General features: G+C 41.5%; 2 gene segments (V, D, J or C); both read right to left on the reverse strand.

Moving 5' to 3' along the window:
* Nucleotides 1-460: 460 nt before the first annotated feature.
* LOC123583762 lies at nt 461-1,211 on the reverse strand. The segment is given in 2 exon segments: nt 461-972; nt 1,072-1,211. Coding segments are annotated over 2 exon segments (558 nt in total).
* A 5,113-nt stretch (nt 1,212-6,324) lies between these two features.
* On the reverse strand, nt 6,325-12,461 carry LOC123584398. The segment is given in 3 exon segments: nt 6,325-6,341; nt 11,925-12,235; nt 12,337-12,461. Coding segments are annotated over 3 exon segments (363 nt in total).
* Nucleotides 12,462-15,326: the final 2,865 nt, after the last annotated feature.

Raw genomic sequence — 15,326 nt, forward strand, 5'->3', positions numbered from 1 at the left:
CATCACTGGTTTTCCTGGGTCTTCAGCTTGTGACAGTAGATCATGGGACTTCTCAATATATTTAGTTTTGGAAACCAATGACCTTTGGCTTGTGTTCCTCAGGGGAATCTTGACCAATACATGGAGATTGTTTGTCTCTCCTTTAGAGTAATTGAATAAAGCTGTAGCTCATTTAAAGTCCTGAGTAGCAAAGGGCTATGAAGAAAGTGTCACGTTGTTTGACTGGGACAAGGGCTGGGTGAGGATAAGGAGCTGTGGGATCCTGTGGTCCTGGCTGCACAGGGAGCGCATCTGGGAATCCTGTAAAGGTGCAGCTGTTGTGCCTCAGGAAATCTGTAATTCACTCATGTTGAGGGACCAGAGTAAGCAAGTGCAAACAACTGTGTCTTTGTGCATGTTAGTCTAGTTTCCCTATGACAACCCAGTTGCTAATTCAGAGAGTTAATAGGTAAACACAGAATCATATAACCAGGGAGGCTCCCTGGGGAAACTGCTGTGTGGAGAGGAAGCCCCAGACCCTGACAGGAAACCTGCCTGTAACCTCTATCTGCACCTGCGCCTGGGAACACAAAGGAGAATTGTGCATAGTGTGCGCCCCCTGGTGGTGCTGATCCCCTCCTGCAGGGAGTTTGTGTCTGGGCTCCCAGTGAGGTCCCCTCACTGTGTCTTTCGCACAGTAATATGTGGCCATGTCCTCGGTCTTGAGGTTGTTCATCTGCAGAGACACCGTGTTCTTGGCGTTGTCTCTGGAGATGGTGAATCGGCCCTTCACGGAGTCTGCGTAGTATGTGCCACCTCCATTACCACTAATTGCTGCGACCCACTGCAGCCCCTTCCCTGGAGCCTGGCGGATCCAGCTCATGTAGTTGCTACTGAAGGTGAATCCAGAGGCCACACAGGTGAGTCTCAGGGATCCCCCAGGCTTCACCAGGTCTCCCCCAGATTCCACCAGCTGCACGTCACACTGGACACCTGCAGACACAAGACATGTTGGTCAGGAATCTGTCACACATTCACTGTTTCACTCATATCCATTCACAGACTCAGTGTCTCTCGATCACCGTGAATTACCTTTTAAAAGAGCAACAAGGAAAACCCAGCCCAGCACAAACTCCATGGTGAGGTGTGTGTGTTCTGTGCTGATCACAGAATGGGAACACCTGGGACTCCCGGGGCTGGGGCTTGTCTCCCAGCTGCACGGTCGGGCTGGGTTGGTTTTATCAGCACAGAGAGGGCCCCATTTGCATGTCCTCTGACATATATATCAAGCCCCAGACTTAGATTTGATTGTGTAAAAGTGAATGACAGGGTTAGGGACGCACTTCTACATTAGTTTGTGTGGATGGCGGTGTGACAATATGAAGAATTTTTTTTTTTTTTCAGTTTTGGATTTTTACCTTTATTACTGGAGGCTTCGGCATAATCTTTAAGAAACATTTACCTCAACAGCATGATCACGCATTATTTTCTCTTAAAATATTTTAATTTTTTAATTATTAATTAGTATTTATTTTTAGTTTTAAAAATTAACATCCAAATTCGTTAGCATATAGTGCAACAATGATTTCAGGAGTAGATTCCTTAGTGCCTCTCACCAGTTCAGCCCACCCCCCCCACAAACCCTCCAGTAGCCCTCTGTTTGTTCTCCATATTCATGAGTCTCTTATGCTCTGTCCCCTCCATGTTTTCATATTATTTTTGTTTCCCTTCCCTTATGTTCATCTGTTTTGTCTCTTAAAGTCCTCATATGAGTGAACTCATATGATTTTTGTCTTTCTCTGACTGACTCATTTCACTTAGCATAATACCCTCCAGTTCCATTCACATAGTTGCAAATAGCAAGATTTCACTCTTTTTGATTGCCGAGTAATACTCCATTGTATATATTTACCACTTCTTCTTTATCTATTCATCCATCAATGGATATTTGGCTCTTTCCATACTTTGGCTATTGTTGATAGTGCTGCTATAAACATGGGGGTGCATGTGTCCCTTTGAAAAGGAACGCCCGTTTCCTGTGGATAAATGCCTAATAGTGCAATTGCTGGGTCGTAGGGGAGTTCTATTTTCAGTTTTTTGAGGAATCTCCGTACAGTTTTCCAGAGTGGCTGCACCAACTTGCATTGCCCCCCAAAATGCAAAAGAGATCCTCTCTCTGCATCCTCGCCAACATCTGTTGTTGCCTGAGTTGTTAATGTTAGCCATTCTGACAGGTGTCAGGTGATATCTCATGGGGGTTTTGATTGGCATTTCCGTGATGATGAGTGATGTGGAGCATTTTTTCCTGTGTCGGTTGGCCATGTGGATGTCTTCTTTGGAGAAGTGTCTATTCATGTCTTTTGCCCATTTCATCACTGGATTGTGTTTTGGGTGTTGAGTTCGATAAATTCTTTATAGATTTTGGATACTAACTCTTTATGTGAGATGTTATTTGCAAATATCTTCTCCCATTCTGTCAGTTGAATTTTAGCTTTGCTGATTGTTGCCTTCACTATGCAGAAACTTTTGATTTTGAGGAGTCCCAGTAGTTCATTTGCTTTTGTTTCCCTTGCCTCTGGGGACGTGTTGAGTAGGAAGTTGGTGCGGCCAAGACCAAAGATGTTTTTGCCTGCTTTCTGCTCGAAGATTTTGATGGCTTCCTGACTTACATTAGGTCTTTCATCCATTTTGAGGTTATTTTTGTGTATGGTGTAAGAAAGTGGTCCTGGTTCGTTCTTCTGCATGTCGCTGTCCAGTTTTCCCAGCACCACTTGCTGAAGACACTGTCGTTATTCCATTGGATAGTCTTTCCTGCTTTGTCAAAGATTAGTTGGCCATACATTTGTGGGTCCATTTCTGGATTTTGTATTCTGTTCCATTGATCTGAGTGTCTGTTCTTGTTTTTTCTTTATTTTTTGGCATTTATTTATTACTTTTCAGAGACAGAGACAGAGCATGAGCGGGGGAGTGTCAGAGAGAGAGGAAGACACAGAATTCCAAGCAGGCTTCAGGCTCTGAGTTGTCAGCACACAGCCTGATGTGGGACTCTAACTCAAGAACTGCCAGATCATGACCTGAGACAAAGTCGGATGCTTAACAGACTGATCCACTCAGATGCCCCTGAGTGTCTGTTCTTGTGCCAGTACCATACTGTCTTGATGATTACAGCTTTGAAGGATAGCTTGAAGTCTGGGATTGTGATGCCTCCTGCATTGGTTTTCTTTTTCAAGATTTCTTTGGCTATTCGGCGGCTTTTCTGGTTCCATACAAATTTTAGGATTACTTTTTCTAGCTCTGTGAAGAATGCTGGTGTCACTTTGATCGGGATTGCATTGAATATGTAGATTGCTTTCGGTACTATCAGCATTTTAACAATATTTGTTCTTCCTATTCAGGAGCATGGAATGTTTTTCCATATTTTGTCTTCTTCAATTTCTTTCATAAGCTTTCTATAGTTTTCAGTGTAAAGATTTTTCACCTCTTTGGTTAGATTTATTCCTGGGTATTTAATGGTTTTGGTGCTACTGTAAATGGGATAGATTCCTTGATTTCTCTTTCTGTTACTTCATTGTTGGTGTATAGGATTGCAACCGATTTCTCTGCGTTGATTTTATATCCTGCCACTTTGCTGAATTCATGAATCAATTCTAGCAGTTTTTTGGTGGGGTTTTTGGGTTTTCTATATAGAGTATCATGTCATCCATGACGAGTGAAAGTTTGACCGTCTCCTGGCCAATTTGGATGCCTTTTATTTCTTTGTGTTGTGTGAGTGTAGAGGCTAAGACTTCCAATACTATGTTGAATAACAGTGGCGAGAGTGGACATCCCTGTCTTGTTCCTGGCCTTAGGGAGAAAGCTCTCAGTTTTTCCCCATTGAGGATGATATTAGCATTGGGTTGTTCATAGATGGCTTTTATGATCTCGAGGTATGGTCCTTCCATCCTTACTTTCTTGAGGGTTTTTATCAAGAAAGGATGTTGTATTTTGTCAAATGCTTTCTCTGCATCTATGGAGAGGATCATATGGTTCCTGTCCTTTCTTTTATCAATGTGATGAATCACGTTAATTGTTTTACAGATATTGAGCCAGCCCTGCATCCGAGGTATAAATCCCACTTGGTCGTGGTGAATAATTTTTTAATGTATTATTGTTTCTGGTTGGATAATATCTTGTTGAGGATTTTTGCATCCATGTTCATCAGGGAAATTGGTGTATAGTTCTCTTTTTAACTGTTGTCTCTGTCTGTTTTTGGAATCAAGGTAATGCTGGCTTCATAGAAAGAGTTTGGAAGTTTTCCTTCCATTTCTATTTTTTGGAACAGCTTCAAGAGAATAGGTGTTAACTCTTCCTTAAATGTTCAGTAGAATTCCCCTGGAAAGCCATCTGGTCCTGGACTGTTGTCTTTTGGCAGATTTTTGGTTACTAATTCGATTTCCTTACTGGATAAGTGTCGGTTCAAATTTTCTATTTCTTCCTGTTTCAGTTTTGGTAGTGTATATGTTTCTAGGAATTTGTCCATTTCTTCCAGATTGCCCATTTTATTGGCATATAATTGCTCATAACATTCTCTTATTACTGTTTTTATTTCTGTTGTGTTGGTTGTGATCTCTCCTCTGTCATTCTTGATTTTATTTATTTGGGTCCTTTCCTTTTTCTTTTTGATCAAACTGGCTAGTGGTTTATCAATTTTGTTAATTCTTTCAAAGCACCAGCTTTTAGTTTCATTGATGTGTTCTACTGTGTTTTGGTTTCGATAGCACAAATTTCTGCTCTAATCTTTAGTATTTCCTGCCTTCTGCTGGTTTTGGGTTTTATTTGCTGTTCCTTTTCCAGCTCTTTAGTCATAAGGTTAGGTTGTGTATCTGAGATCTTTCTTCCTTCTGTAGGAAGGCCTGGATTGCTATATACTTTCCTCTTATGACCGCCTTTGCTGCATCCTAGAGGTTTGCGTTGAGGTGTTATCATTTTCATTGACTTCCATATACTTTTTAATGTCTTCTTTAACTGCTTGGTTAGCCCATTCATTCTTTAGTAGGTTCTTCAGTCTCTAATTATTTGTTATCTTTCCAATTTTTTTCTTGTGGTTGATTTTGAGTTCATGGCATTGTGGTCTGAAAATATGCATGGTATGATCTCGATCTTTTTGTACTTACTTAGGGCTGATTTGTGTCCCAGTATATGATCTATTCTGGAGAAAGTTCCATGTGCACTGGAGAAGAGTGCATATTCTGTTGCTTTAGGATGAAATGTTCTGAATATATTTGTTAAGTCCTTCTGGTCCAGTGTGTCATTGAAAGCCATTGTTTTCTTATTGATTTTTTGATCAGGTGATCTGTTCATTGTTGTGAATGGGGTGTTGAAGTCTCCTACTATTATGGTATTCTTATCGATGAGTTTCTTTATGTTTGTGATTAATTGAGTTCTATATTTGGGTGCTCTCACAATTGGCGCATAAATGTTTACAATCGTTAGGTCTTCTTGGTGGATAGACCCTTACATTATGAAGGATAAAATGCCATTCTGCATCTCTTGATGCAGTCTTAATTTTAAAGTCTAGATTGTCTGATATCAATATGGCTACTCGGCCTTTCTTTTGTTGAACATTAGCATGATAGATGGTTCTCCATCCCCTTATTTTCAATCTGGAGGTGTCTTAGGTCTAAAGTGGGTCTCTTGTAAAATGCGTATAGATGGATCTTGTTTTCTTCTCCATTCTGTTACCCTATGTCTTTTGATTGGGGCATTGAGTCCATTGACGTTAGGGTGAGTACTGAAAGATAGGAGTTTATTGCTATTATGATGCTTGTAGAGTTGGAGTTTATGGTGGTGTTCTTTGGTCTTTCTAATCTTTGTTGATTTTGGTATTTATGTATTTCTTTATACAGATATATTTTCATCTTTTCTCCCCTCAGAGAGTCTCCCTTAAAATTTCTTGCAGGGCTGGTTTAGTGGTCACAAACTCATTTAATTTTTGTCTGTATGGGAATCATTTTATCTCACCTTCTATTTTAAATGACAGCCTTGCTGGATACAGAATTCTTGGCTGCATATTTTTCTGATTTAACACACTGAATACATCCCGCCACTCCTTTCTGGCCTGCCAAGTTTCTGTGGATAGGTCTGCTGTAAACCTGATCTGTCTTCCCTTGTAAGTTATGGACTTTGTTTCCCTGTTGGTTTTATGATTCTCTCGTTGCCTCAGTGCTTTGTCAATTTGACTATGATGTGCCTTGTTGATGGTCGGTTTTGGTTGAATCTAATGGGAGTCCTCCGTGCTTCCTACATTTTGATGTCTGTGTCTTTGCCCAGGTTAGGAAAGTTTTCCGCTATGATTTGCTCACATAACCCTTCCACCCCTAGTTCTCTCTTCCACTTCCGGGACCCCTATGATTCTCATGTTGTTCCTTTTTAATGAGTCACTGATTTCTGTAATTCTTAAATCTTGCTCTTTTGCCTTAATCTCCCTCTTTTTTTCTGCTTCATTATTCTCTATAAGGTTGTCCTCTATAATGCTGATTCTCTGTTCTGCCTCATCCATCCATGCCACCTCTGCATCTATCCGTGATTGCACCCCAGTTATAACATTTTAAATTTCATCCTGGCTATTTTTTACTTCTTTTATCTCTGCAGAAAGGGATTCTAATCTATTTTTGGCTGCAGCTAGTATTCTTATTATTGTGATTTTAAATTCTGGTTCAGACATCTTGCTTGTATCTGTGTTGGTTAAATCCCTGGCTGTCGTTTCTTCGTGATCTTTCTTTTGGGGTGAATTCCTTCGTTTTGTCATTTTGAATGGAGAAAAGGAATTAATGAGGTCGCAAAATTGAAATAAAAAGATAAAATTACAAAACTATTAAAATTAAAAATTAAACACACACACACAAATTGAATGGAATATGCTAGATCCTAGGTGTGTTTTGTTCTGGGTGTTGAACGTGGTTTGACAGATTAGAGGAAAAAATGGGAGGGGGAGAAAAAAAAGGAAATAATTTGAGAATTTGAAAAAATGAAGACACTGAAGTAGACCAAAATGAGAGGATGGGAGTAAAATAGAGTTTGAAAAAATATACAGAAAAGTAAAGAATATAGTAGAAAAAATAAATAAAAATATTTTTAATAAAAATTAAATATACATGTGATTTTTTACTATTTCTGTATTCTTGAAAAAAGAGAGGAAACAAAAAAGAGAAAAAAGATACAAAAAGGATAAAAAGGAAATCATTTGAAAATTCAAAAAGTGAATACACCGTAGTAGACTAAAATAAAATGATGGAAGTAAAAGAGAATTTGAAAAAATTTACATAAAAGCAATCAATATAGTAAAAAAAATTAAAGAAAAATATTGTTAATAGAAATTGAAAGTGAAATGAATTTTTTTCATTCTGCATTCCAGAAAAACTACAGAAACGAAGAGAGAAGATAAAAAAAGAAAAAGAAAGAAAAAATAAAAAGGAAACTGTTTGGAAATTTCAAAATGGGAATACACTGAAGTAGAGTAAATTACAATGATGGAAGTAAAATAGAATTTGAAAAAAAAATTACAGAAATGTAAACAATATAGTAGTAAAAATTAAAGAAAAATATTTTTAATAATAATTTATAATAAAAATAATTTTTTCTCTTTCTGCATTCAAGAAACAGAAAATAAGTGTAAAAGAGAAAAAGAAAAAAAAGAAAGAAAATTGACTAGATGAACCTGCTAACAGATTGAAGTAGGACTGAAATTACTTCGTTATCCCCTAGATGTCAGTCTATGTAGGTCTTTATAGTCCATAAAGTAAGGGGCAGTGAGACTTGTGTTCCTGAAGAGCCCAGTTGGCCCAGTTGGGCAGGGCTCAGTGTAATGGCTCTGCTGTCCACGAGATGGCGCTTTTAGGCTCCTGGGGTGGATTGTTGCGGTGCTTGTAGGTGCGAATTCACATGCGCGGGAGAGGTCAAAATGGCGCCACCCAGCTACCCAGTCTGTTCTCCTGGGTCAGCAATCACGCACCATCCTCTGTCTTCAGCCCTTGTCCACTCCCCACTCCTTCACTCTCCATGACCAGGCCCCAGGCCGCACCTCTCTCCCAAGTTTTGTCACAGACGCGGCTGTTTTCCCCGGTCCCTTACGTCCAAAGGACCGTGGCTTTGACCTGTTCTGCCCCTCTGTGGGAGGGTCTCACCAAGCAATGGCCGAATGAGCGGGTCTCACCAAGCAATGGCCGAATGAGCAATGGCCGAATATCTGCTGCACCTAGGAACGCTTGCTGGACACTGTTGTTGTCGTTGCCCCGAGACTGGCCAGGTGCCAGCCCGCCCCAGAAAAAGTTCGCAAGAGAGTGTAGCAGCAGCATTTCATGGATTATGGAAAATCACAACACACATCTGGCACCAGGCTTCATCCTAAATGACCTTGTTCCAGCACCAGCAAATGTGGCCGTTTTCCGGGGTCTGCTGGGACCAGATGGCTTTGGCAGTCTCCTCCAAATGTCCTTCCAGCAGTGCAACTGCCTCTCCCCGTGTGGCCTGAGAACATCCTGGACCCCACTCTGTTCCTGGGATTCTCCCTTCCCACCAGAGCACCTCCACGTATGGAGCTGTAGAGTTGCAGCCTTTGTTCTCCCCTTGTTTATAGTCTTAGTGGAATTTACATACTCTCCTTTCTCCTTTGTCCCTTTTTAGTTTAGTCCCTGTGGCTGTTTCCAATTTTCCACTTTCTCTCCAGCTGCTTTTGGGGAGGGGTGCTTTTCCTGTTTTCTCCCCCACTCCCCAGTCTCTGTCCTCTCTCCGCCTGCAAAAGCACCTCCCATCCTGCAGCTTCTTGCTCCCCAAGGTCCCCTTTCCACACCACGTACTTGTTGAATTCTGTGGTTCAGGTTGTGAAGATTGTCGTGTTAATCCTCAATCAGTTTTCTAGGTGTGTAAGATGGTTTAGTGTTGGTCTGGTTGTATTTCATGGACGCGAGACACACAAAAATCTCCCATGTTGTTCTGCCATCTTGTCTTCTCCCCCATTGACTGCCTTATTTTCAATTGAACATTTGAGGATATCATGCACTCCCTTCTTTCCTGCAGGTTTCTGTGGACACTTCTGCCATAATCTTTTTTTATCTTCCCGTATTCGTTAGCAAACTCTTCTGTCTTCATGCTTATAGGGTTTTTTTAATCTGTGTATTTTGTGAATTTTACTATGTTATGTCTCAGAGTCGGCCTGCTTTTTTTTTTTTTTTTACTTTTAGTGGGAGTTCTCTGTGACTCATAGATGTGGACGTCTGTTTCCTTCACCATTTAGTGGAAATTTTCCACTGTAATGCACTCAGACAAAACTTCTCCCCTTTTTTCTCCTTTTCTTCTTCTGGGACTCCTTTGAAAAGAATTTTATTACACTTTATGGAGTTGCTGATTCCCTAAGTATACGTTTGTGATGCAATATTTCCTGCTTCTTTCCTGCCTCATTTCTCACAAAATTTTATCTTCCATGTCACTTACTCATTCATCTGCTTGTTTCTGCCTTGAGTTCATTATATCCAATCAGGTTCACATCTCGGTTACAGCATTTTAAAAGTTTCAGCCTGACCTGGTTTTAGGTCTTTTCCATCTGTAGTCAGGGTATCCTCATGCCTTCTAGACTTTCTCAAGCACAGCTAGTATTCTTAGGATAGTTTTTAAAAGTTCTGTTTCCTTATGATAGGTATTAAATTCTGTTTGAGGCTTATTATTTATATGTGTTTTAATTATATCCCTGGCAATGTCCTTTTATCGTTTTTTCTTTTGGAATGAATTCCTCCATCACTCTGCATGTCCATGTCTCCGCTTTCTTAAGTGTTTTAGGAAAATCCTGTTATGTTTTCTGCTTCTAGAGTAGTGTCTTTTTTTGAGAAATGTTTACATCCTGTTGACAACCTGACATTCTGGAAGCATTTCTTGCATGTGCTGTGTGCACTGTGCTGTCATGTATTGGCTGCTCTGTCCCTCAGGTCAGTCCTCTTCAGGGTTCTCCTTGCCTCCACGGGAGAGTTTTTCAACTTTGTCCATAGTGTTGTGAGTTTTAACTAGGTGAGTTTGGTCCCCTTATTAAAAGAGGCTAATTCCTATTTCCCCTGGAGGTGAAGCTATGCCTCACTATATGGTCAGTAGACTTGGTGCCTGTGGGGGTATATGGTGGTCTTTGGAAGGAAGGGTGCAATGGTGGTCTGGGTTCTAGGCACTCTTTCCCTAGTAAGGAAGCACCTGAGGAAGGAAAGGTGGGTATGGCTTGGTGTCAGTGGCTCAGTTTCTACTGGGGGGTGTTGTGCTGCTCACTGAATTCTGTCCATGATAATTGGTGGGAGGAATATTGGCATCAGCTCCTTCTCTAGTCCCTGCAGTTGGAGTTTCCAGCCACCCCTGTTCAGGAAGCCCTCACATAGAACGATCTGTACTCATGGGTCCCAGGCTTCCTTCAGAACCCGGCCTTCACCCTGCCTTTGTGCAATCCATTGGCACACCTGGCAGCTCAGGACTCTTATGTTTTATCTCAGGAGCTCTAGCTGGGTTTGAATACACCAAATAGTTGAACTCAATGCCACAGGGACTCCACTGATCCTCTGGGACAGTGTCTTGCTGTGATGTGGTTGGAGCTGGTATCCCAGAAGCGCAGTTGCGTGAACACTAGGAGCTTGGAGTTCATGGTGAGGAAGAACAAGAAGGGAGCGTTCAGTTAGCTGCTCTCAGCAGAGGCTCCTATGCTAATGACCAGGGCAGTGCAATGGTGCCTGTCAGCTCTCCTGCCCCATGAGGGGCAATGCCCTGTCTCCCAAATGCACTCCAAGAAGGTAACTGTCTCACCCGATATGACCCAGGGGATCCTCAAACCGCAGCAGTCCCTATGGGCCTGGGGGCTCCTTCTCCACAGGAGCACTGCTATGCCCACCAGGCTCCACCCCAGTGATGGCATGGACTTCTAAATCTTCAGTTTTTGAACTCGACATTTACAGCAGGTTGACGTGTCATGATTACCTTTATGTGTCATCTTGACTGCGTCATGGGTGTCCAGATTCACGACTGTTTCTGTGTATGTCTGTGATGAGTTTCCAGAAGAGATTGGCATTTCCATCCATGGTTTCTTTCTGCCTGGGCATCACCCATTCCATCATAGTTCTGAGTAGAATCCGATGCATAGGGAGGAAGAATTCCCTCATTTTTACTTCCCATGTGCTTGTTTGAACACGAACATTGGTCTCCTCCTGCCCTTGTTCTTAGAGTTACATCATAGGCTCTGCAGGTTCTGAGACTAGACACTAGTTCAGAATCAGGCGAGAATTATACCACTGGTTTTCCTGGCTCCCCAACTTGTGACAGTATCATGGGACTTCTCAACATATTTTGTCATAGAAACCAATGTGCTTTGGGTTCTGTTGCTCGAGGGAATCCTGACTAATACATGGAGATGATTTATCTCTTGTTTAGAGGAATTGAATAAAGCTGTAGCTCATTTAAAGTCCTGAGTAGCAAAGTGCCATGAAGGAAGTGTCACGTTGTTTGATTGGGACAAGGGCTGGGTGAAGATAATGGGGAGCTGTGGGAGGTTGTGGTCCTGGCTGCACAGGGAGTGCATCTGGGAATCATGTAAATGTTCAGCTATTGTGCCTCAGGAAATCTGTAATTCATTCATGTTGAGGGACAGGAGGAAGCAATGCAAACAACTGTGACTTTGTGCATGTTAGGGTAGTTTTCCTAGGAAAACAGTGATCTAATTCACACAGTTAATAGGTAAACACAGAACCCTGTGACCAGAGAGGCTCCCTGGAGAAACTGCTGTGTGGAGAGGAAGCCCCAAGACCTTGACAGGAAACCTGCCTGCAACCTCCATCTTCACCTGCTCCTGGTAACACAAAGCAGAATTGTGCATAGTGTGCGCCCCCTGTTGGTGCTGATCCCCTCCTGCAGGGAGGTTTGTGTGTGGGCTCCCAGTGAGGTCCCCTCACTGTGTCTCTTGCACAGTAATATGTGGCCGTGTCCTCGGTCTTCAGGTTGTTCATCTGCAGATACAGCGTGTTCTTGGAGTTGTCTCTGGAGATGGTGAATCGGCCCTTCACGGAGTCTGCGTAGCTTGTGCTACTTCCATCATATCTGATATATGCGACCCACTGTAGCCCCTTCCCTAGAGCCTGGCGGACCCAGTGCATCCAATAGCTACTGAAGGTGAATCCAGAGGCCACACAGGTGAGTCTCAGGGACCCCCCAGGCTTCACCAGGTCTCCCCCAGACTCCACCAGCTGCCCGTCACACTGGACACCTGTAGACACAAGACATCTTGGTCAGGAAACTGTCACACATCCACTGGTTCTCACTCATATCCACTCACATACTCAGTGTCTCTCGTTCACCATGAATTACCTTTTAAAAGAGCAACAAGGAAAACCCAGCCCAGCACAAACTCCATGGTGAGGTGTGTGTGTGTTCTGTGCTGATCGCAGAATGGGAACACCTGGGACTCCCGGGGCTGGGGCTCCTCTCCCAGGTGCAGGGTTGGGCTGAGCTGGTTTTATCAGCACATAGAGGTGGCTATTTGCATATCCTCTCACTATATATCAAGCTCCAGACTTAGATTTGTTTCAAATTTAAAACCAGTGTTTGAGCGGCACTTCTAGATCACTTCTTGCAGAAGGGACTGTGACAGTATAAATAATTCTCATCTGTGAACACAGTTATGTTTTCATCTGTGTTTGCCATTTTACATGTCTTTCTCCCAGCAGGTCATGTGTGGTATGTTATTTTACTTTTTAGTGAAATTTGATGGTAACTACTTTATTTTGTGCCATATAATTTTAATGTGTGTTTATTTTTGTGTGACAGAGAGAAGGAGAGAGAGATCAGAGAGAGAGAAAGGGACAGAGAATCCCAAGCAGGCTCTGCACAATCATTGCAGACCCTGCCTTAGAATTAAACTCAGGAACCATGAGATCATGACCTGAGCCAAAATCAACAGTAGGCACTTAAGGGATTGAGCCACACAGGTGCTCCATTTTGTGCCATTTTCAATTGTGTGGTTCTGTTATTTTTTTCATATACTATGTTTTTGGTGTATGGAAATACAACATATTTTTGTATGTTGATTTGTACCGTGAACTTTTCCTGAGGTTATTAGTTCTAATACTTTTTTGTGGAGTTTCTAAGGTTTCACTGTATGTAAGTTCATGTGATTCTCAAACAAATAATTTTCTTCTTACTGATTTACATGTCTTTATTTCATTTTCTTACCTAATTTTTATGGGTACATCTGCAACTTGTAGGAGCAGAAAGCTTTTTCCTTCTTTGCTTCTGTGTTCTTTGTCTGGTCTAAGGATTCAGTTGACATAAGACAGATCTACAGAAGAGAATAAATTTCATTTTGCATGTGCACAAGCTTCCTAATAATATGACACCCAGAGAATGAAGAAAGTAGGTGGCACTTGTGCCTTTTTGAATAAAAAACAATGGATTTGCGAAGAGTTAACAAGACAGAGATTTGGGTTTGGGCAAGTCAATTAGTGAGGAATTAACAAGGCTTGTTGGCACAGCCTTCTTGGTGCCAAGTTCCCATTTCTGGTGCTAAGGATGGTTCTTCCATTCTGGTAGAGGGGAAGACGTTTCCCAGGAGAGATTTATTTCCTGCTCTCAGGGGGACAAAGAAGGGTCACAGTTTCCTTAGACTAGCTGTTACTCAAGTGACTTTCCTCCAAATAAGCAATGTGACAAGATGACATACATTGGGTGCCATATTTTACTGGGCTTCATGTTACCATGTGGAATACTTATGTAGGGAATGAGCATCCTTGTCCGGCTCCTAATGTGACAGGAAAAGCTTCATGTTTCACTGTTAAATATGCTGTCAGGTGTGGGCTTTTCATCTATGGCCACGATTTTGTGGAGGTTCTTTCTTTCTTTCCCTCAGTTGCTGAGATTTTTTCATAATGACAATTTGTTGAATTTTGTCTAGTTTTATATGTATCAATAGATGGTGATATAGATGATCAACAGATGTGACTGCATTGTCACATATGACCCTTTCATTGTGCTGTTGCATTCACTATGCTAGGAGTTTTGCATGTATGTCCATCTGAGATATTGGCCTTTAGTTTCTCTTCCAACGGTGTCTTTCGGTTTTGCAGCATAGTAAGGTTGGTCTTGTAGATGAATTGGGGCATATTCCTTTCTTTTCAGTTTTTGGTAAGAGTCTGAGAGGTATTGTCATTAAGTCTCTTTTATATTTTGATATAATTCATAGATAAAGCCCTGTGTTACTGAGCTGACTTTTTTCTTTTGGGGCGGTGTATGATTAGATTATACATTGAATTTTATTTGTTTTCATTCTGTTAATTTTCTATTTCTTCATGTACAGTCTTATGGATTGTTTGTCTCTGGAAATTGCCTAGTTGCCCTTTGTTATCTAATAATGGGTCTATAATTATGTAGGCATTTTCTGTTATTGTTTTTCACTTCTTTGGTATGAGTTATGTCCCCTCCTTAATTCTGATTGTATCTGTTTCAGTTTTACCTACTTTCCTAGTAGAGATGCTTTTTCAATTGCATTTAGCTTTCCAGATATCCATTTCAGTTTGTTAATTTTTTGTATTATTACACTTTTTATTCCTTTTATCTGTTCTAATAATTTCTAATATTAGTTGAGTTCATAAAAATGCCAATGAATGTATGTGGGAAATTCTTATTTATATGGTACCACAAAGCGCACAGAAGTGAGAAAACAATCCTGAGAAAGAAGAACAAACCTGGAGACAGCACACATCCTTCTTTCTAAGTGTATTGCAGAGGTACATTGTCTATAACAGAGTGCTGCTGGCACAGAGTCACACACACAGACCAGTGGAGCAGATTACAGAGCCCAGAGTGAAATGTGTCTGGATGCAGTCAGCAAATCCTCCATGAGATTTCATAGAATTAAAATTAGGGAAAAAATGGCCTCTTTCACAAATGGTTTTGAATTCCAGTGAGTAAAATAATGACATTTGGTCCTTATCTTATACCATACAGATCTGTAGACCCCCATTCAGCCCCTTCCCTGGAGTCTGGCAGACCACCTCCTCAATTAGCTACTGAAGGTGAATCTAGAGACTGCACAGGAGAGTCTCAGGGACCCCCTCCCCTGCCGGGCTTCTCAGGTCTCCCCCAGACTCCACCAGCTCTACGTCACACAACACATCTACAGATACAAGTCAGGAAACTGTCACACATCCACTGTTTCTCTCACTCATATCCACTAACATAGTCTGTGTTTCTTGTTCATCATGAATTACTGTTTCAAATAGAACCAAGGAAAACCAAAGTGAACCCAAACTCCATGGTGAGATGTCTGTGTTCTGTTCTGATCACTGAATGTGAACACGTAG

This window comes from Leopardus geoffroyi, chromosome B3, assembly GCF_018350155.1.
Source record: "Leopardus geoffroyi isolate Oge1 chromosome B3, O.geoffroyi_Oge1_pat1.0, whole genome shotgun sequence".
NCBI lineage: Eukaryota > Metazoa > Chordata > Mammalia > Carnivora > Felidae > Leopardus > Leopardus geoffroyi.